The sequence below is a fragment of the Antedon bifida genome, chromosome 3 (assembly GCF_963402885.1).
Source record: "Antedon bifida chromosome 3, ecAntBifi1.1, whole genome shotgun sequence".
Lineage (NCBI taxonomy): Eukaryota > Metazoa > Echinodermata > Crinoidea > Comatulida > Antedonidae > Antedon > Antedon bifida.
Genome location: NC_136228.1, coordinates 2,047,734 through 2,068,986, shown reverse-complemented (window position 1 = coordinate 2,068,986; position 21,253 = coordinate 2,047,734). Strand labels below are relative to the sequence as shown.

General features: G+C 33.1%; 1 protein-coding gene across 1 annotated transcript in view; it reads right to left on the bottom strand.

The window, feature by feature from the left end:
* Positions 1–180: 180 nt before the first annotated feature.
* The window catches only part of LOC144838771 (uncharacterized), a 45,107-nt gene continuing 24,034 nt past the window's right edge, over positions 181–21,253 (bottom strand). Inside the window, exons 14-51 of the mRNA XM_078694244.1 lie at positions 20,074–20,172; positions 19,690–19,743; positions 19,165–19,263; positions 17,985–18,083; positions 17,070–17,177; positions 16,879–16,932; positions 16,350–16,448; positions 15,317–15,367; positions 14,554–14,709; positions 14,347–14,400; positions 13,873–13,926; positions 13,190–13,333; positions 12,916–12,969; positions 12,634–12,687; positions 12,276–12,383; positions 11,898–12,005; positions 11,693–11,800; positions 11,142–11,303; positions 10,819–10,872; positions 10,488–10,541; positions 10,234–10,341; positions 9,543–9,650; positions 9,015–9,119; positions 8,622–8,729; positions 8,376–8,429; positions 7,546–7,599; positions 6,844–6,951; positions 6,520–6,591; positions 5,556–5,609; positions 5,153–5,197; positions 4,798–4,872; positions 4,214–4,363; positions 3,323–3,496; positions 3,082–3,220; positions 2,562–2,665; positions 2,166–2,296; positions 1,562–1,706; positions 181–1,093 (exon numbers count right to left, since the gene is read on the bottom strand). Coding sequence (XP_078550370.1) covers positions 950–1,093; positions 1,562–1,706; positions 2,166–2,296; positions 2,562–2,665; positions 3,082–3,220; positions 3,323–3,496; positions 4,214–4,363; positions 4,798–4,872; positions 5,153–5,197; positions 5,556–5,609; positions 6,520–6,591; positions 6,844–6,951; positions 7,546–7,599; positions 8,376–8,429; positions 8,622–8,729; positions 9,015–9,119; positions 9,543–9,650; positions 10,234–10,341; positions 10,488–10,541; positions 10,819–10,872; positions 11,142–11,303; positions 11,693–11,800; positions 11,898–12,005; positions 12,276–12,383; positions 12,634–12,687; positions 12,916–12,969; positions 13,190–13,333; positions 13,873–13,926; positions 14,347–14,400; positions 14,554–14,709; positions 15,317–15,367; positions 16,350–16,448; positions 16,879–16,932; positions 17,070–17,177; positions 17,985–18,083; positions 19,165–19,263; positions 19,690–19,743; positions 20,074–20,172 — 3,651 coding nt within the window. The 3' untranslated portion in view covers positions 181–949. The remainder of the gene's footprint in view (positions 1,094–1,561; positions 1,707–2,165; positions 2,297–2,561; positions 2,666–3,081; positions 3,221–3,322; positions 3,497–4,213; positions 4,364–4,797; positions 4,873–5,152; positions 5,198–5,555; positions 5,610–6,519; positions 6,592–6,843; positions 6,952–7,545; positions 7,600–8,375; positions 8,430–8,621; positions 8,730–9,014; positions 9,120–9,542; positions 9,651–10,233; positions 10,342–10,487; positions 10,542–10,818; positions 10,873–11,141; positions 11,304–11,692; positions 11,801–11,897; positions 12,006–12,275; positions 12,384–12,633; positions 12,688–12,915; positions 12,970–13,189; positions 13,334–13,872; positions 13,927–14,346; positions 14,401–14,553; positions 14,710–15,316; positions 15,368–16,349; positions 16,449–16,878; positions 16,933–17,069; positions 17,178–17,984; positions 18,084–19,164; positions 19,264–19,689; positions 19,744–20,073; positions 20,173–21,253) is intronic.

The window sequence follows — 21,253 nt, the reverse complement described above, 5'->3', positions numbered from 1 at the left end:
GGGATTGCACCAACAACAGTGAATGCAGATGATCCGAGCACTTACTCACAAATTTGAGCGAAATCTGAAGTAAACTTGCATATGCTTAAAAAGATATATAAATTACGGTGATCTAGTTTTCTTTGGTGAAATGTATTTACATACAACGATAAAATAAACTACTGACTTTCATTATAATTTAATTTACAAGAATACTTTCTTTAAATGATACAATGATAATAACCTACTTACAATACCATAAATTATAAAATGTCATTTATTAAAATGTTAACATATATTATACTACAATTAAAAATGTCCCAGGATTTATTTCTATCTAGTTGTACTGTATTTATTTCTTTTGTCTATTCACAAAAAATGTCAACGACAGGATTTTTATTTTATTTTCAAAAAATGTGGACCAAAAAAATGATAAAATTATAAATATTATAACTCACAAAAAATGTCAGCAACAATAACGGTAGGATTTTTATTTAATTTTTAACCATATAGAAGTTAATGACGCGTACCATACATTGTTTATACCCTGATATGTTTAAATGCAGCACATCGTAACACTCTTTCAGGAATGCTTTTTGTATCTCGTTCGTAGAGTACCGTAAATGATCAAAGAAGCGCAACTGTCACAACATTTGTTAAATCGGTTTCAGTACACCTCTTGTAGCGCTCATGCGTCAAATATTTATTTCAGTGGTGTTGAATGCGCGACAATTACTGAGTGGACAGAGAATTAAAATATTTTTTGTTAGATCAACTTATTTACTCGACATGGAACAGCCTGGGGAGACTTGTCCAGGTCAGCTTTTTCTAAGGAACTAGTTTGTTGCTGTGTATATCGTCAAAAGGAGTTTGGCGCTTCTTAGACCACTTGCGTACTAATGCCACTGCAGCGCTAATTTGACCATTTACGGTATGGACACTGCTTTGTCTACACTAGACGTCACTGTCATCACAAAAAGCACACTTCTCCAATTTGTAAGCCAAACTTTTGAGCATCTCTTACGTCTTTTACAGCAAAGTCTATGATAGGTAATAATGCAAGTTTACCAGTTTCAAACTGAAATGTTGTCTTACGAACTTTTGAGGAATTTTGCTGAAAAATAAAGTATTTAAAATCAGTAAATAGTTTAAAGCTTCCGAAAATCATCGATTTAACAAAAAATTAGTATTATATTTTTATTATTCTCATTTTCTCACTTTAGGCAGGTTGCTCATAAAGGCCAGTGCACACTGAACATTTACACACGAGCGACACGTGACAAAGCGCCAAAACAAAGCGAGTCGCATGAAGCTTGGAAAAGGTACCCATGGAGCAATTCAAGCAAATTCATGCTGAATGCATTCATGTGATCCAAATTCACCGCATTGAAGTTGAAAATCGACAGATGCCTACACTTCACATTTGATTTGATGTTCACACTGAAATAATTTGATGTAATTTGGTTTGATGCCACTTTGCTTGCCAATTGTGCACAAGCATCTCAATTGAGATCACTTACTGTCATCAAGCATCTTAAACATTCAGCCGAAAACATAGGAAAATTCAACATACAATACTTACTCGACACAGGTCTTTAGTGACTTTGTATGAAGGATGCGTCGATCTTAACGTTTTTCCATTTTGCGCTAAAAATTCTAAAGCTTTGTTATAATTCTTTTTATTTCGATCATAATAAGCTATTGTGTTCACACACTTGAATGTAAATCTGTAGAAACAATTAAAAAATAAGATTGGAGAATCTTTGCATATTAAGTAGTAAGCACAGAACGATTTCTCAAAACCAGTCACTTTGGGATAATATTTTTTGTTTGGAGACAAGTCTTCTGGAGAGGCCATATAGCCGTTAAGGCTAGTGGCTAATAAAACCTCTCCTCTTAAATAATCACAAAGACAAACATATTCACAACATGCTCTACACAAACCAAGCCTTTGAAAGTGGAGTTGTTCTGTCATGAGAAAAAACCCTGTGGCCATATTCACCAATCACACACTTAACTCAATAAATATTTAACTATTTCCCTTAAATTGTATGCATTTAGATAGGAGATTTTTTTAATTTTAAGGGTGTTTCCTTAAGTTTAAGTGTGAATGCGGCCACTGGCATCTGATTTGAACGCAAGACCCTGGCAAAAGTAGCCAAGCACCAAGCTACAGCTCCACTCACCTTTGTATTGCTTTACTACTACGTAGTTTTAGAAATCTTAACTGAACCTTATTAGCTTCATAACTAAACTGTTCAGTACTTTGGCTTTTACTAAACCAATGTTTATCCATACTCCATTTTTTGAGAGCAATCTGAAATACAATAAAAGACTACATTATAAAACTTTGTGACAAAATAATGTGATGTGTCCATATATGGACATGGTCATATTACTACCATTTGGTCACATCACATTTTTTTTCCCAGACTAATTTGATAGTGTAGTGTTTCAACCAAGACATCCTATTTATAGATACAGAGATTGCATATTTGATTACTTTACCATATGATTTGCATATATGATCATTTGCATATTGGATCATTTGCATATTAATAAGGTGATTGAATGATACCAACCTCCTTTTTAGGATCAACGCAGGTGTATCCGCCACCAGAGAGATTACAGTATGCTTTGAACTTATCACCGTCTGCCCCACCATTTGGATCCAACCAATAATAACCTAAAACAGAAATTAATATAATTATAATTTTAGATATATTTATAAAAACAGAAGATTTTAAGCCTGTTCTCCATTAGTGATTTCGCGCGAATCAAACATTCCTGAGTTATAATTGGTTGTGCATTTTTCCACGTCACAAAAACTAGATGAAAATATAAATACATTTTCGATTCGCGCAGATAAATTCGTCTAGTGGAAAAACGACTTTACTTATAGCAAAAAAATAGCAAAACAAATGAACAATGGATTGAATACAAATGTTTTTCTTTATTTTATTTATTTATTCATCCAGTAAAAAATAAAATATTGATAAAAAAAATATATACAAAATGTCCTCTTAATAGGAGGGAGAATGGAACACTTTTCTTGTGCGTTTCCAGATGCTATTCTACAACCAATTTATAACAATTTCTCACCGTCTGTGAGGTTAGGGTGCATGCGCTTTAAGTCTTTGCAAGACACAGCAGGAAAATCTTTAGAACCACGCGGCGTCTCAACTTCCTTCAATTTCTCGGATAATATTTGTAACTTGGACAATAAATCAGCCATTTCATCCTATAATAAAAAACATACATTTATTTACAATACATTTACTTATTAAGGTGAATTTTTTTAATTGAAAAAAATATTATGTTGGCAATGTGCCAAGTGACGCACCTTTTCAGCTTGTGTTTTCTCGGTGGCTGGTGGTCCAAGTCCTTCAACGGGGTGGAATGATGATGGTTTTGTAACGGAATCGGGAAAAGCTGCTACCGGTTCAGGAGTACTCGTAACTCTACCACCTGGACCCGGAACAATTTGAATATTTGGACTAGGAGCACCTGGAACAAACTAATGGAATAAAATAAAGTATGTTTAAACTTAACTTTTGTCAGTAAGTTTTCTCTCATTGTGTCAAAATTTTTTTTAATGCTTAGATTTTTGTACTATTAACACATATTCACCAGATAGATTTTGCATTGTAAGAGGAAGTTTATACTCCATAAATATAGCCAGGCGTACATATACTGATAAAATTCATTATGGCAAGGTTCCAATCCAACTTATTTAAGCGATTATGCTACTGTAGACCATCACCATCCGCCACATTATATAACACAATTTTTCAATCTAGTCAGTGATTACGCTAGATCATGATTGCATATACACATCTCTACATTTTTCAAGCATCAAATACATTTTCAATCTAGCTACTTAGCTATTCTATCTATGAAATTATGATTTGAAGCATACATTTAGAGGTTAGGCACACTTCAATTTTATTTAGCAAGACTTTGCTTCAAATTATTTGAGAAAGTAGAGGTGCCATGAGTCACACACACACATTTTACAAGCATCAAATACATTCATCTGGTAGCTACACTATCCACTTAAGCTCTGTCTACACTATCAAACTAATGACAAAATATGGTAGTGATATGACATCATTTCCATATATGGGCACATTACATGTTTTTGTCACATAACATTTGATAGTGTAGACAGAACTTTCTAAAGCATAAAGACATTACTAAGCAAGTGCAAAGTGCACATAAGAATGAAATCTACCACAAATTCTTTTGAGAGTATTTCTACAGCTTCTTTAATAGCGTTTTCTAATAACAAGAGATTATCTCGTCTACGATGACTATATGCTAGCACGAGAGGCATGCTCATCTGCAACGGTAGAACGCTTCTAGATCTTCTACGTTTATTCTTCTGTTTAAGGGAAGAAGAAGGAAAGAAAAAAGGTACGACATATACATGCAAGAGAACAGTATGAGGAAAGGTTTAGGGAAGGTGATGGCATTTGGTATAAATACATTCACAAAGTCACAATTCTTAACAATTCATTGAACATTAGTCATATAAAAAGTTGTACAATAAGAAAGAATGTAAAGGAAGCCATTATTTTTTGTAATGTGTTTTTAATGGTCCAAAACATTTTGGACATTTTTGACCTTAAGAAAAAATCTGTTTTGGGAAGAGTTTCTGTCATTAGTCGACTTCACTTATCATAGAAAAAACAAATACAAAAAATATATATATATATCTAATATCTAGCATGCAACCAGGCTTCATCCAGTCACACTACAGATCTATATTTTAATATTGCTTTAAAGTTGCCACCTTGTCTATAATATCTAGATTACCTTATTTGGTCGACCATCAGGTTTAGGAGTGGCCTCTGGATAATTAATGCTCCATGAAAGATAGGTAGAGTTACCCTAATACAAGTTTACAGAAGGAAGGAAGACGATATCATAAGAGGAAAGAAAATTAAGAAGTTAGTGGTAGAAATTTAAATAATCAACAATAGAAAAAAGATGAAAAATAAATTACAATTACATCCTCTGAAGTATCATTTGAAGAAGATACTTACACCTGTATTCGAATGTAAATTGTGTTTAGTCATTGAATGTTTTCTGGGCACAACTAATGAAATCTTATTAAAGAAGACAAGGTATGAAAAATATTCAGAAAAAAAAATTATCAAATCAGGCTTACCTCCAATGTGATAGATGGACCTAAGCCAGGAGGCCCAGGTGGACCCTGTCAAAAATAAATTACAAAATTCAAAACTTATTAGCGTGTTATATATATATTTTTTTTCATAACATGAGCAGGGTCAAAACATTGGATCATGTGTGTGTGTGTTAACAAATTAGCTTCCCTTTACAGACCTAAGACCTATAATACATAATGCGAAATTGGCCTTAGTCTGGACCTAAAATATTCCAAAACTGTGTCACAGAATCAAGTGAAGAAGAACATCCCAATGTCCCAACATGTCTACAATGAATTAACATATTAAAATTAAATTGAACGCTCCCAAGTAACAATAACAAAGCAGTGTGGGCACAGTATAGTATTATTATATATCATATAGTATCCAGAAACAAAAACTTACTGGCGGTCCTGGTATACCCTTTCTACCTCTTCGTCCTTTTTCGCCTTTAGGACCCTAAAAAATAAATTATTGATAAAAATGCAATAGATTGTAACAAGACAAAAAATCTATATGAATATGACTTTTTTGTGCAAAGTGCAAAGGATTCATTCCACAGAAAATAAGACAAAGGATAAATGCCAATTGGTAGAGGTCTATAAGCTACAGTAAAGTGATAAGGTTACTAAATTGTAGGTCTCACTCCAATTAAAGACCACTTTGGGACCAGTGGCTGTATTCACCGTTGTTAGTGGTCGGTGAAATTGTTTAGCAGAGTACGATTGGAGGGAGACCTGAGATTGGAAAGATACATGCGAGCCACCATTAACCTTCACCAACACACCACAATAGAGAACACTAACATGCTTGTTGTCAACCAAGTAAAAGAGGAACAGGCTAAAAGGGAAAATGTAGAGAAAGGGTGAGGTATAGTAGGACCACAGGGGTAAGAATGACTTGAAAAGAGGGAACAGCATTCCATGCTTAACTTAAGCATTTACTCACGGTATCACCTTGATCCCCTGGAGGACCCATACGACCTTTTTTACCCCGTTTGCCTTTTCGTTTTTTACCCTGAAATAAATCAATTTCTTCTAAATACTAGAAATATAATACACAAAGAACTAAGCCTCTAAAACAATGATGTGTTACTTGCCAAAAATGTTATCATGTGAAGTTCATATCATAATGCACAGTTCTAAAATATTTGTGCCCCAAAGTCAATTTACACATGTATATTATATTCAAATTGTTTTGATTTTTGCTCAGTCATGCATAACTAATAGGTTTTTTACAGATTGTCATGAAGTTTCCAATCCCAAATTTGTTTTTTCTGAACATTTTAGCAGATAATTCTTTTTTGCAATTGAGTAACCATCATAGTGCTTAGAAGCATGTCCTTTTTTTATACATTATAGTAACTCACTAATGATCCACGCGGACCAGGTGGCCCTATCGTACCAACTAGACCAGGTGGCCCAGGCTTACCAATTATACCCTGAAAATGGTAATATGTTAGATAGATAAATCAATACAACAAATTTTTTTTTTATTTTAATTTTAATTAACAATTTTCAACACTTTATTGGTCAATCCAAAATTAAACAGACATGTCATTTTTATTATTTACAGTTTTAATTGAAATATGAAATCTTATATGAAAATTGTCAATACATGTGTATCTTATGTTTAAAACATTTGCTTTTATTTTTTTGTTTTTAAAACAGTTTTATTCTATTATTTAACAAACCGTAATTCCTTTTGGACCCTGTTTTCCACTTTTTCCTCTCCATCCTTGGTCACCTTTCATCCCCTTTGGTCCTTCTGGTCCATACACACCTCTATCTCCACTAATACCCTACAAAATCACAATATTTATAGTTAGAAAACAGCAACAGATCCATGATTTTGAAATAGTGGAGAAGGGGGAGGGCCTAAAAATTGTGAAATGTAATGATGAACTTAATCTGATGTCCAATCTTTTGCATTATAATTTTCAGGATAGCCTTGGCTGGCAAATTAAATAAAGAATTCTGAAGGTGAATTAGTATGTTTCTTAACCAACAAATATTTCAATATTCTCATTTTTTCTCAGTACTCAGTGGTCTTTTACAAAAACCAGACATTAACCAAATAAACACAGAAAAATAATGTTGTTGTGTACACATTATGAGGTAAAGTATGTGACTATACAAAAAATGTAATAGTTAGCACTGAAGATGGTCTATGACAAAATTTCTGTTTTGAAATAAAAATGTGAAAATGTTTTAAAATGAACAATAGTTTGTTTTTTTTTGAACCAGCTAATTTTCCATTCTCAAACAGGTTCTTATATTACTGTACAATGAGGAACACTTGGAATGTAATTCCAGACCTAGCAGCTTAATTTTACATCTTTTATATATTTTTTTATTTCGCAACAAAGTTATCTTAAGAATGGTTGGAAAAAGACCTTGGTTCCGGCACGTCCTTGTTCACCGTTGATCCCTTGCCGTCCATCTGGACCCTACAAGAGATTTGAAAAAAAAAATATTTTTAGATATTATAACATCATTCAGCTCAAGTTTAAGGAGTGGAGTTGTGGCTTGGTGGTTATGATGCTTGGCTGCCACTCCAAGGGTCCTGGGTTCAAGTCCCGTCACATGTCAGGATTTTTTCTAAGGACCAAATTACAACTCCACTCCCAAAGACTTGTAATAAGACTTTGTTTATGTAGAGCATCTTGTGTATATGTTTGTATTGTGAACCTCTGAGGGTCCCTAATGATCAGCAATTGCTGGATGGATCACCCTCATTAAATATGGTAAAAAAAAAAAAAAAAAAAAAAGTTGGAGAGCATTTTAAGACACCAATCACACTTCAGTGAGATACTTCCCTTAAATATTATTTCACTTAAGTCAATAAATATTTAAGGATTTCACTTAAGTGGTATTCACATAGTTAAGGTATTAAGGCATTTTAAATGTTTAGCTTAAGTGTGAATGAATGTGAATACTGCCACTGTTACCTATTTAGTGTCAATTTGAATGTTACTCACCCTTGGACCTGATATACCACCATTTAGTGTCAATTTGAATGTTACTCACCCTTGGACCTGATATACCACCATTTAGTGTCAATTTGAATGTTACTCACCCTTGGACCTGATATACCACCATTTAGTGTCAATTTGAATGTTACTCACCCTTGGACCTGATATACCACCATTTAGTGTCAATTTGAATGTTACTCACCCTTGGACCTGATATACCACCATTTAGTGTCAATTTGAATGTTACTCACCCTTGGACCTGATATACCACGTTTGCCTTGCTTTCCTGGTTCACCCATAACTCCCTATTTCATACAAAATAATAACAATTATGTTTCAAGCGAAAATGTTTTGCAGATTAATGGTCACAAATAGATTAGTTTTGAATTACTGTAATTTGTTACTTACAACGTTGGTTGGTTATGAATGACATAATCTGATGAAGAGATCAATTTTTCAGATTTTTTTGTTATTACCTTTTGGTTGTTCATACTTACTGGACGTCCAAATTTGCCTCGTGAACCTCGCCTTCCTATTCCCCCTTCATCACCTTTTGGGCCTTCATCCCCTTGCTCTCCCTTGCTGCCAACTGGTCCGCTATCACCCTAGAAATACCAAGCAACACAACAATAGTTGCATCATTGTGAGTACTGGATTGGCCCTTTTAGTAGCTATTAGCAACTGAAGAGTGCCATTATAACACCATGGTGCCAAACTGAGCTGCAATCTGGCCAAGTTTTTTTTTTATTGTAAATTGACTCATTACACCATGGTTGGTCCTGGGGTAAAAATCCATCCCCAAACCCAAATCTGTGTTCAAGATGGTGACTTTTTAGCAGTCATTATGGTAGTTTTAATTACTGTACAGGCTTCTTTTTTATGCATTATACCTGTGGGCCTTGTAATCCTTGTACTCCTCTTGGACCTTTGCGACCAGGCCTACCTGCTACTGTTGTGCCCATCAAGCCTTTCTCACCCTTTGTCCCTTGTGGTCCCTACAAATAGAAATATCATCATTATATTTTTTAAAAAAAGAAAATAATGAAAACAAATGAAAATGAAGATACATTGAATTGTTCTGTTGTTTATAAAATTAAATTGATGAAGTTGAATGAAATTGGTGGTCAAGCCACAATAGGAAACAATATCATTATATCAAACTCTGTGATGAAGCAATTAGTTCGTATCAAATCTCTTATTGTATAGATCAAATTACATTTTGTGATTGACCAATGATATGTATTGTTAGGTTGTTGAATATTTTTTCTTGAGACCCTCTTCAATTGAGCTTAAAATTATTATGATAAACCCAAAAAGATCTTTCAATTAAATGATATCACCAGACTGACGTATTTCGCGAATGAAATCTATACCCTGTATACTATTTATATCGACAACTACGATGGCAATATACTTACAAGATTTCCAATTTCACCAACACTTCCTTTCACTCCTTTGACACCCTTAATGCCTTTAATTCCAGGACTTCCAATTTCTCCCTTAGGTCCACTTGGCCCAGATCTCCCCTTTGATGACAAATAATATATATTGTAAAGCTCTGTCTACACTATCAAACTTTATGTGACAAAAATATGATATATGGATATGATGATGTCATATCACTACCATATTTGGGTATATCACTTTCATATTTAGGCATATCACACTTTTTTTGTCTAACTATTTTGATAGTGTGGACAGAGCTTAACTGTAAAAAATTCAATTGATTAAACTGATTTTTGGTCACAAAAACTAAATTGAAAACAGTGTCCGGTTCAGGGTTGGATCTAGTATTATTTAAACGGGGGGGGGGGGGGGGGGTTGTTGAAGCTAACATAGAGTATTAATGGTCTTTCAATAATAGATATCAAAGTAGTTAGTTTCAGCTGACAAAAGAGAGGACACATTTTTTTTAATCTGCCTCCTAATATGCAAGAAGGTGATATTTGATCTGATTTATTTGGTTCAAAACACACACATATGGAACAATATAAACAAAACTAATTGAACCAGGATAACCAAAGAACGTTTTGAATAATATAAATTTATTTCTATTTGGGTTCTTAAGATACTTTACTTGTAAAAAAAAATGTTTAATTAGAAATTTACCTGACGTCCTGGTGGGCCTACTTTTCCAGATTCTCCTTGTACTCCTTTCAAGCCAGCTACACTGATATCTCCTTTGTCACCAATTTGTCCTTTTAGACCCTTTTCACCCTAAAAACAAATTAAATTGTAGTAGATCAAATATACATTTAAATCATTTAAAATACAGGCGCTGCTCAAATAACAGGCGCTGCTCAAATAAAGTTGATAAAATCTGTGTTCCAAATATATTAGTTTTACAGCATATGATAACTTACAATTACTCCCAAGTTTCCGGTCAAGCCAGGTTCTCCATCAATTCCTTTCTCACCCTAATTAAGGACAACAAATTTTTATAATTTAATTCATCAATACAATCATAATCACTCTTATCTTTATCACTATCATCATCATCATGTTAATTTTCTTTGACTTCATTCAGTCGGAATTATCATTAACGACACAACAAAAATGAATTACCTTAAATACAAATGGGTTACATCTGCCATTTATTTTGACTTTTTATGTTCTATGTACAAGATCACATGCTCACAATCTTTTCAAATAGATAATAATTTCATTGATTTATATATAAAAAAACACTTTTACCTGTAAGCCTGTGTTGCCTTGCATACCCACATCTCCTTTATCACCATTAGGTCCCTAAAAACCAATTCATAAAACCCAATCTCATTAGAACCCCTATTAAGGGGACACCTTCAGGACCACATTTGGTTGTCCCATGAATATGGGTTGGCTGTAGTGTTTAAACATTCATACATTGCCTCTTGTTTTATGGCAATGTTTCTTTCACATTTTATTATGCATAATATTTGATCTAATTAATTTAATTGGTCACAGAAAGTTGTTTAAATGTTTGCAAATAAATTACTGCTTTATTAAACAGAAAATTATATAAAATATTAACTTACAGAATAACCTTCGACACCATCGTAACCTTTCTGACCTGTTGGTCCTTGTACACCAATGTTACCAACAAAACCTTTGCTACCTTTAACTCCTACCAATCCATCTGGACCCGGTTCACCTTCATCGCCTATGCTGCCAGATTTTCCAAAATTGCCCTTACGACCCTAGTTAATGAAACAAATTAAACATACCTCTTAACATTTTTTTTAATAGAAATTGTTACACAAAAATGTTTTACATATTTATGTGCATAAAAAACTAATTAGTAATGCATGACTAAGCACCAATCAATGTTGTTTGGTGAATCATCCACTACACAGTACATTCACTGAGCCCTGTAAGACTGCTCAGAGATATGTCAAATGGAAAGAATTTGACAACTGTTTTTCACCTATTCCGAATGTGTTAATTTGGAAACATTATTTTTAGAAGTGAAAGAAATGAGTTCCTTATTAAAATTTAGCCTCCAACCATTTATACAATGAAATAATCTTAGCTGAGCTCGTATTTAGAATTCTCTTTTTGCAAGATATGTTGTAGTTACAGCAAATACCTTGTTGCCTATTGGACCTCTGATGCCCTTTTCTCCCGGTTGGCCTTTATCTCCCTTTTCACCAGGTACTCCTTGTATTCCTCTCGTACCAGTGTATCCTCTGCCACCCTGTTAAATTATACATACAACGAAAATTGTGAAAAAAACATGGGGTGTATAAAAAGAGAGAGAATGATGGTGATGATAGAAAAGAGATTTTACTCACATCACGACCTGGTGCTGCAGGTTCCCCCGTACGTCCAGGCTTTCCCTTTCCACCTTTTGCTCCTTTCGGACCATCAGGACCTCCTGGCCCTGGTGAACCAAGAATTCCCTGTGAAAACGTTAAAATAAGAAATAAAATTAACTACAATTGAACCCTATTAATGAGACATCTTCGGGGGACAACAAAGAGTCCCCTCTTAATAGGGGTTGGCCGTAGTATATATTTCTAATTATTCACTTCAAGTGTTTAAATAAGGGTGTCCAAAGGGAGGAGTTCTACTGTATCTAAAGTATTCATAGAAAAGGAATTTTATTCATTTGAGAGACACAATCATGTCAACAATTGATATTAATACCATTATTATTAAAAAGTACTTACCCTGAAACCGCCTCTACCTAGAAGTCCAAATGAACCAGCTAGGCCAGGTGTTCCTGTGTCTCCTTTGACACCAAGCATACCAGCACTGCCCTTGCCACCTTTTTCTCCCTATTGTAAAAATAATAGATTACCTATATCGCTAAAATTACAGTATAGTTTTAACAAATACTGATAAAGTAGAGTAACAAATTTCCAAACCATACAAGAGCTGGAAAATTATTAGTATTGAGTTTAGTTTTGTCATTAAAAATTTTTATATTACAAAAAAAAAATTTCCAAACCATAAAAGATGTGGAAAGAAAAAAATTGGTACAAATTCATTTATATTTCATCAATTAAATGTCTACTATCAACGTACCTCTTCACCTTTAATACCAGAAGCACCATCTTCTCCAGGTCGACCAGGGTCTCCCTAAAACCAAATAATAGTACTTAGTAGTACCTGGTGCTTATATTCGAGGCTTGTATTCAGGGTTTATATCCAGGGCTCATATTCCACAATGCAGTATGGAAGTTATGTCAGAAAACTCAACAGGTATGATCCTGCCAGCACTGGATTGTTTGGGACATTTTAGAGCATTTTGCTTCTGTATAAACATGTATCAAATTGCAATTCATATTATACAATTATTTTACATACCTTCTCACCTGGGATTCCTGTAGCTCCTTTTAATCCATTATCACCCTTTGGACCCTATAAGTATCAGAAAGGTATATATGTACATAAGTTTCTGAGAAGTCATATAATCCTGTTATTGACAAAATCTCTCCCTTTAAATATTACACAATAGGGAGTTTTTTATTTGAGATTACCTACGGGTCATGGGTCATCAGTTGAAATGGAAAGATCCCTAATAAGTCATGTACAGTACCAACCTATCCTTCACCAATAATTTTTTGAAAATTGAAGTTACCTTTCGACCTTTAGTTCCTTCTTCACCCATGATACCAATCAAGCCAGCTGTACCATTCCTTCCAGGTGGGCCAGGATCACCCGGCATTCCAGGTGGTCCTCTTGCTCCATGTGATCCTCTAGGACCAGCATAACCTTTTACTCCCTAATTCAGTGTTAATAATTTAATAATAATAATTTATAGGCATATAATAACAATATATAATTCAGTATGATTAGTTTTTTTTTAAATTTATTACAGTTTTTAGTCTCTTTGAGAGTGGCCTCCCCACTAAATAATAACAAAGACAAACATATACACAAGATGCTTTGAGAGTAGAGTAGTTCTGTCGTGAGAAAAACCCTTGCATCTGACAGGATTTGAACCCAGGACCCTGGGATCAGTAGCCAAGCATAAAACCACCAAGCTAAAGCTCCACTCCATGAAACAAATGTACATTATAGAGGTACCAATGAACTAGATAAAATTGAACCATGTATATAAAGAAGTACGACATTCAACAAATTGAAAGCCATTTTGTGTCAAGCATACTGTCTTTACATGCATACTGTTGCTGCAGATCATGTGCTTGTGAGAAAGAAAGAAGAATATATTTTGCAGTGGTTTTTGTATGTGTATGTCTATAAATCAACTACAGTATGTATAGATATGGCTCTGTGCTGTTGAGGGTAGATAACACTTACAGGCAACCCTTTGGTACCATTGACACCTTTCAGTCCACGAATTCCAGGTAAGCCCTACCAATAGTATAAACATAACAATACATTAAAATAAATTCATTCAATTAAATACATTGAAATCAGATGAAATTGTTTACACATAACAATAGATTAATTTTACTAATTAAATTCATCTCAGAGAGCTGTGTTTAAATACTATAGTATATGAGAGAAAAATGTAATTTAGTTTTGTGAGAGATTGAATAAGACAGTCACCATGGATTTTCAAATTTTTTTTTCACATAAAAAAATATGTATTTAGTGACACAAATGAAACATTATGTTACCATGTCATTCTTAACAATGGAAAACTGCTTTTTTTCCATCTATGGATCTCTTCTAATCTCATCCAATTTCTTGGCAAACAATCATATGTAATAATTACATAAAGGTAAATACGACATATTTAATTAATAAGACAAGTTAATTGGCTCTTACCGGTGGACCAGGCCAGGCTGTACTACCACCATCTCCTGGGTCTCCCTTTTTGCCCTAAAAAATAAATTTATATAATGTTTTATGCCATGCTGACTTAATAAGTTGGTGACTTTCATGGTTCAATTTTAGGTCAACTAAAGTACAATCACGATTTTCTGCTAAACTATTCTGCTGAAAGAAAAATAAAATTGCAAATTTCTTTCTGACCTTTTGACCTTTAGTTCCATTGATCATTGATGGCAATCCTGGCTGGCCTGGTGGACCAATGCTTCCTCTGACCCCTTTGTCTCCTCTTTCTCCAATTAGTCCATTAAGTCCAGGAGGTCCTTGTTCTCCCCTTTTTCCTGGCATACCGGTTGGACCCTACATTGATTGAAAGAGTGCAAGTTACATTCTAATGAATCATTAATTGGAAACAAGAAAAACTGAATCTTATTTCTACATTATATTCAACACAAGGCCAACTCAAAGAAATGTTTGTCAAGCTTAAAATGTTAGAAATCTTTATCACATGATACGTATACTTTCTTACTGTTTTACTTTACCATTTTGATTGTTTTGCTTATTTTTTTTTACATCTTCATTGAGAGCCAGACACTGATAGCCACAGCTTATTTTTAGTAATTTGTCTTTGGATCAACAATTTTAGATACTTTTTATTTTCAGAAGCAAGAGAGAGGCAGAGAGGAACTGAATGCAACTAGAAAAAGTGACGAGAAGTGGTGCGGTTTTCGCAATAGGGAACAATTCCCTGGAATAGGGAACATTCCAAAAGTTGGAGTAAAGCTCTGTCTACACTATCAAACTAGTTTGACAAAAAAAGTGTGATATGCCCAAATATGGTAGGGATATGACATCATCATGTCCATATATGGGCACATCACATTTTTTTGTCAGATAAAGTTTGATAGTGCAGACAGAGCTTTAGAGTACTGTAACTACGGTATATAATTTGAATAATTGTTCTTACTGGTATCCCATAGCCTGCATAGCCAGGTTCTCCGTCTAGACCAGGCAGGCCCTAGAAAAACAAAACATAAACAAATTAAAATACAAGTTATATTACTTTTATCCCTGTATCATAAAAAAACAACAATTAATATAGCAAAATGTTTTAAGTTAAAACTTGTCTCAAGATAATTTTCTTCTCTTGGAGAGCACATCTGGATCATAATTTTAAAATTAAATACATTTTTATAATTTTGCCAGAATTTTTTATTTTTTATAACTTTTAAATTTTGTCTGCACTTGTTTTGTTCTTTTTTATTTATTTTCAACTGCAGTTAATTCACAAAGATTTTCTGATTTTTATATGAATTAGAACAATAAAGATGAATTGAATTGAGAATTTGAACTACATGATACATTTTACATATTTGTAATAGGAAAAAGAATCATAGCATCTACAATAGGTCAAAAAGTTAGGATTAAAACCGTGGCTAAAAATGGGAAGTTACTGTAATTTGCATAATGCCGTCAGTCTGGTAACAATTATTTGGCAAAAGAAAGATCATTTGAGTAACCCATGACACTTTACTTGTGATTCTGTGGATTTTGACAAGTAGATATTTACGTATGTTGTATCAGACACAAAGGAAAGTTGTGACTTCCTTGATAACTTGAGTCACTTGAGAATTCATATTAATTTCTCAGCCTTTCTTTAAAAAGATACCCATCTCAAAAGATATTGATATTGTTATTAAAAAAATGTATTAATATTTAATTCAGGCACAGATCCAAAAATATATATATATATCATAAGGCCGGGGGGCATTTGTATGAAATATCTATGTAACAATAACAATATTATTGACCAAAAATCTATCATAGAAAAGAGGAAATATATTAGACGAGTTAAGGATGTACCCCAATTTCCACTGAATCTACCATAGTTTCATTGATTTTTTTTCCATTCTTTTGCTGCAATATATGAAACATCTTTTTATTTATATCGCTTTAAACATACAATGTCTGTTGATGAAATAGAAACTAAACCTACGTACAATTTCACCAAGTTCACCTTTGACTCCTTTTACTCCAGGTCGTCCGGAGTATCCTCTACGACCTGGATGTCCATCAAACCCCTGCTCATTTGATTTACCCTGAGTTTAAAAAAACACAATGATAAATATTATGGAGATATCAGGGTTTTTTTTATGTGGCATAATAGTGTGTTTTAAATCAAAACATTAAAATTTCTCTATTTTGTTCAAAAATGGAAATAACATTTCTACATGACTGCCACAAAAACATTGATCATAAATTAAAGGTAAGCACTCATCAGCACTGGATAGGGAACAGCTAGCAATGACCACTACTTGGGTCCAACAGTATAAACATTTTTTTAAAGAAAATAAACATACTAAAATTGGAAAGTGCAATTATTTGAATTCAGATTCCGTTCACCAAATATATCCAATTAGTAATTATCAAAAAAAAAATAAGAAGAAATTACACTCAAGCAAGCTTAGCAGTACTTTATTGACACCTTTGGATCCCAAAAAAAGTGATTATGTGATTCTTTTTTCATACCTTTTCTCCTGGTGCGCCAGGCACACCCATCATTCCAGGTGGACCGTCCATTCCCTAAACGAACATCAAATGAAAGAAAGTAAATTCTATATGTCAGATCGTGCAAAGTTATACCAAAAATATAATAATGTATACAGATTAATATACTTTATACATATATATATATTATATTATAATTTAATATTACTTACATTTTCTCCTTTCATACCGTTTCCTCCTTTTATTCCTTTAATTCCAGGGTGTCCAACTAGTCCTATCTTACCTGGGGCACCTGCTGGGCCATTGTTACCCTTAAGCCCCTATAATTAAATCAGAACATCTGTGAAAAGGTACTATATACTATTAAAGTACTAGAAGAAACAATTCAGATGCTAATCAATCACCAATCAATCCATCAATCAATAACCAACCAATCATCAATTACTATTCAATCAATTAATCACCAATTGATCATTTAACAATAAATCGTGAATTAATGAATCTTTCAATCAATCATCAATTACCAATCAATCAATTCATCAATAATTTACCAGATCAATTAATCAATAATCTTCAATCAATCAATTACCAATCGATCAATTAATTACCAATTAGGAAGTGTTTTCTGTAAAACATAATGTATATCATATAACACAAATGTAAATAGACACTTTCAGTGATGTTGAGGTTATACAGAATTACAGAAATTATTCAACTAAAGAAAAAATTCAGAAATGTATAAAACATTATTTTAACAAAATGGTAAAAAAAAAAGGAAATCTGTAATTTCTTTGTTTCAAGAGAAAAGTAGTATATTTATGATATATCACAATATGTAATACTTTCTTCACTCGTGGAGACAATGTTAATGACATATGTGGAAAATACAAAAAGACTTATGTAGTGTTTCTGGTTTTCAGGGAGACCACTATATCAAACAGTTCAATTATTGTTCTATCGATGCGTCAAATCCAATGCCGAGATTTAATTGTACGATTCATATTTTCTTTCATCACATACAGATAAGACTGATAGTCACTTGTTATTGTATGTTATATGTATTATTCACCAATAAAAACAGACAAGACGTTATCGCAACGCAGAAAGATCATATCAATTCACAATACCTTTTCTCCGGGGATTCCTCGTTCGCCACTGATGCTAACATTCCCAGCAGGCCCTATATCGCCTTGTTCACCCTTCAAGCCTGGTGTACCCACAGTTCCCTGATAAAATCAAAGATATGAAACAATTGAATTATTTTATGTTAATGTTAAAGTTCATGGGCTTAAATGAAATTGTCAAATGTAGTACTTTTAAATACAAATTTTCTACTACTCTTTTGATAAACAGGATTCGGTACAATTAGGGCAGCTTCTTTAGGGGCAGCTTCTTTACAAAAAATGTAGAATTTTGCGTAGGGCTAGGAGCAGGTTGGAGCATCTAGTCCAGTTGCGTAACACAGAGGCCTGAAGCCGCTGGATTAGGGACGCTAAGCGGCCATCAACGACATATTTGAAAGCATCTGGGCCCTGCTTAGGGGTCCCAATAAGCTCTGGGCACCTGGGTTTAGCCAGTCAGCACTCTCATAGCCGTTATGCCACTGACTTCCTTGTCCTTCTACTTAAACTCAATATTTGTATCACCAAGGTTACTTCCAGCCCATATCTGACTTTAACAGGCTTAATAACGTCCAATAGTAGATAAATAAATTTGCATTACAATTATTGAAATGTTGCACACAGGCTTATATTGCAAACGTAATATTATCTATTTATCATTTATTTTATTCATAAAATAGTTATACAGAATGGTGGTAATAATATTTATCAGAATTTAAAAGCTATTGAAAATATGATACTGTATATAAATATGTAAAGATAAAACAATATTGATAACTCAATAAATAATTAGATATAAGTACAGCTCTTTCTTAGAGATACCCCTCCTTTGAGACACCCCACCTTTGAGACACCCCTCCTTTTGGACACCCCACCTTTCGGACACCCCATCTTTTGGACACCCCACCTTTCGGATACCCCTCCTTCCTTCCTCCTACACTATGGCAAATAAACCTTTTTTGGAGGACCCATCTATAAAGGAGCACATTGTTTGGTTCTAACATCATCTGTATCAGTAAACTATGTAAAGATGTAAAAGTAAATAATTAGAAATAAGTACAGCCCCGCCTTCTTAGAGAATTGTTTGAAAAAATTGTTAATACAAAATATTACTTAGGATTTTAATAATTCCCTACTTTTGGACCTTTTCCAAATTTGGACATTCATGACGTTATATTGTTAATACCTTTTGGCCTTTCAATCCAATAGGGCCTTGTTCACCGGATTTTCCTGGAGGACCAGGATCACCAACCAGCCCAAGAGCACCTGCCGATCCATTGAAACCCTAAAAGACACAGAGTTTGACATCAAGTTTATTTATACATTATTATCACATATTACGTCAAACACTGTGTTAATCAGTTCCCTTAGGAACATCTATGTTTTATTTAACATGACAAACAAAAGAAGAAAATGTCAGTTTGCGGCGTCTTCAAGCTTAGAATAAACTGCTTTTGATGCCAAATTTAAGTTAAAAAATTGACAATAGACTTTTTATCTAAAACTTTAAACAAACATAATCTTGAAATTACTCCACTAGTTAAATATATACTGTCTGTGAAAATAAGTCATACATATTACAATTATGCTTATTATCGTGGATTGAATATAAATTATTGAATACTTTTTTTATTTAATGTTAATCAAATAACAAGGAAATGAATTATCAAAATTTAATTAAAAATGAAAAAAATTTATGTAAAATTCATACATTTTCTGCATCTCGTCCAAATGTGCCATTAACACCAGGAAAACCAATAGGACCCTGCAAAATCAATCAATCATAATATAAATTTACATACAGGTGTCACTTTTATATAAAGACCACTTTTCTGACTGGTTATAGAGTTTATGGTATTTTCAATCAATATTTTTTACTGTAATTATAAATTATATTTTGATAAAATAAATAATTGGTATAGTGACATTTTCATTTAAAAAAATGTAATTTCAGTTATTTCGTTTTATAAAAGTATAGTACATACAAAAATGTAACAATACACAAGTACATAAGAATATAGTTTAAAAATCCACACGATGCATGGATCTTCAGATTGATACAAAAAAGGATTATTATACGAGATTAATTTTTTACCGGTAGGCCATATAAACCTGGTCGTCCAACTCTTCCCTGATCTCCATTCGGACCTGTTGCTCCTGGAGGTCCACGTTCTCCTCTTTTCCCCATAGGACCCTTTAAAATAAAACAAAGTGGTAACACTAATATAGTAAGAAAAGTAACTGTTTAATTGTACTTGGTCAATAAAATTCAAAATAAAGAAATGACCAGAAACTGTCAATATTGTTAGTAGATTATAGTTAACAAAACCAAAACAAAAAAAAAAAAATTTATTATTTATTGTGATAGCTTTAGTTATAACCCCAAATTCACAATGCAGATTTAGTACTCTGTATTAATTTGTGCCCCAAAATATAGGTATTGTTTAATTTTTTCAATAAATTGTTTTTCATCTTGCTAAACTTACTTACTAAAAACAATTTATAAATGTTACAAACATATACAAAAATATAATATAAACAAATCATAAGGAATATATATTTCAATAATAACTTTTCTGGCTGTTTACTTTATCGTTTTGATTTAGCTTTTCGCTTTTTTATTTGTATCTCCATTGAGATCCAGCCACTGATACCCACAGCATTGTCATTTTTTTCAGTAATTTGCCTTTGGATTTATATATTTCAATAATACATTTTTATTTGTAAACTTTTGTTTGAGAGCATCACACTGTGAAATTCCCTTCAAAAGCCGATATATAAAATGTCATGTTTTTCAAGTAACATTCAAACCCAGCCAATCAAATAGATAATTCAATAAACAAAGATTTGAAATATATAAAATAAAATTGACAACATTGAGTTGTCCCGGGTAAGTCACTGTCATTGAAGATGACATGAGTCAGGCACCTATGGGAATTGTACGCCAGTTATCAATATGAAAATTACAAGTAGCAAAACACTACACCCAAAATTGAAACTATCTCTAAGAGATTAAATATCAAATCAGATACAGGTGAAATTACTTTCCTTTGTCTACTGTTCCAAAAAACGAAATCATTTATAGTCTGTCATATAGTTATAGTAGTATAATACTAGAAAACATATAAATACATAAGACTATTAACAAGGAGCTTTTGATTTTGCTAACAATGACTACGTCATGGTTAATTCATTGTGCACATGCCGGGATGTTGGAACGCATGTCATCGCTTTTCACCTCAACACAGGTTTGACGGTTTCTAGGTCCAGGTGAT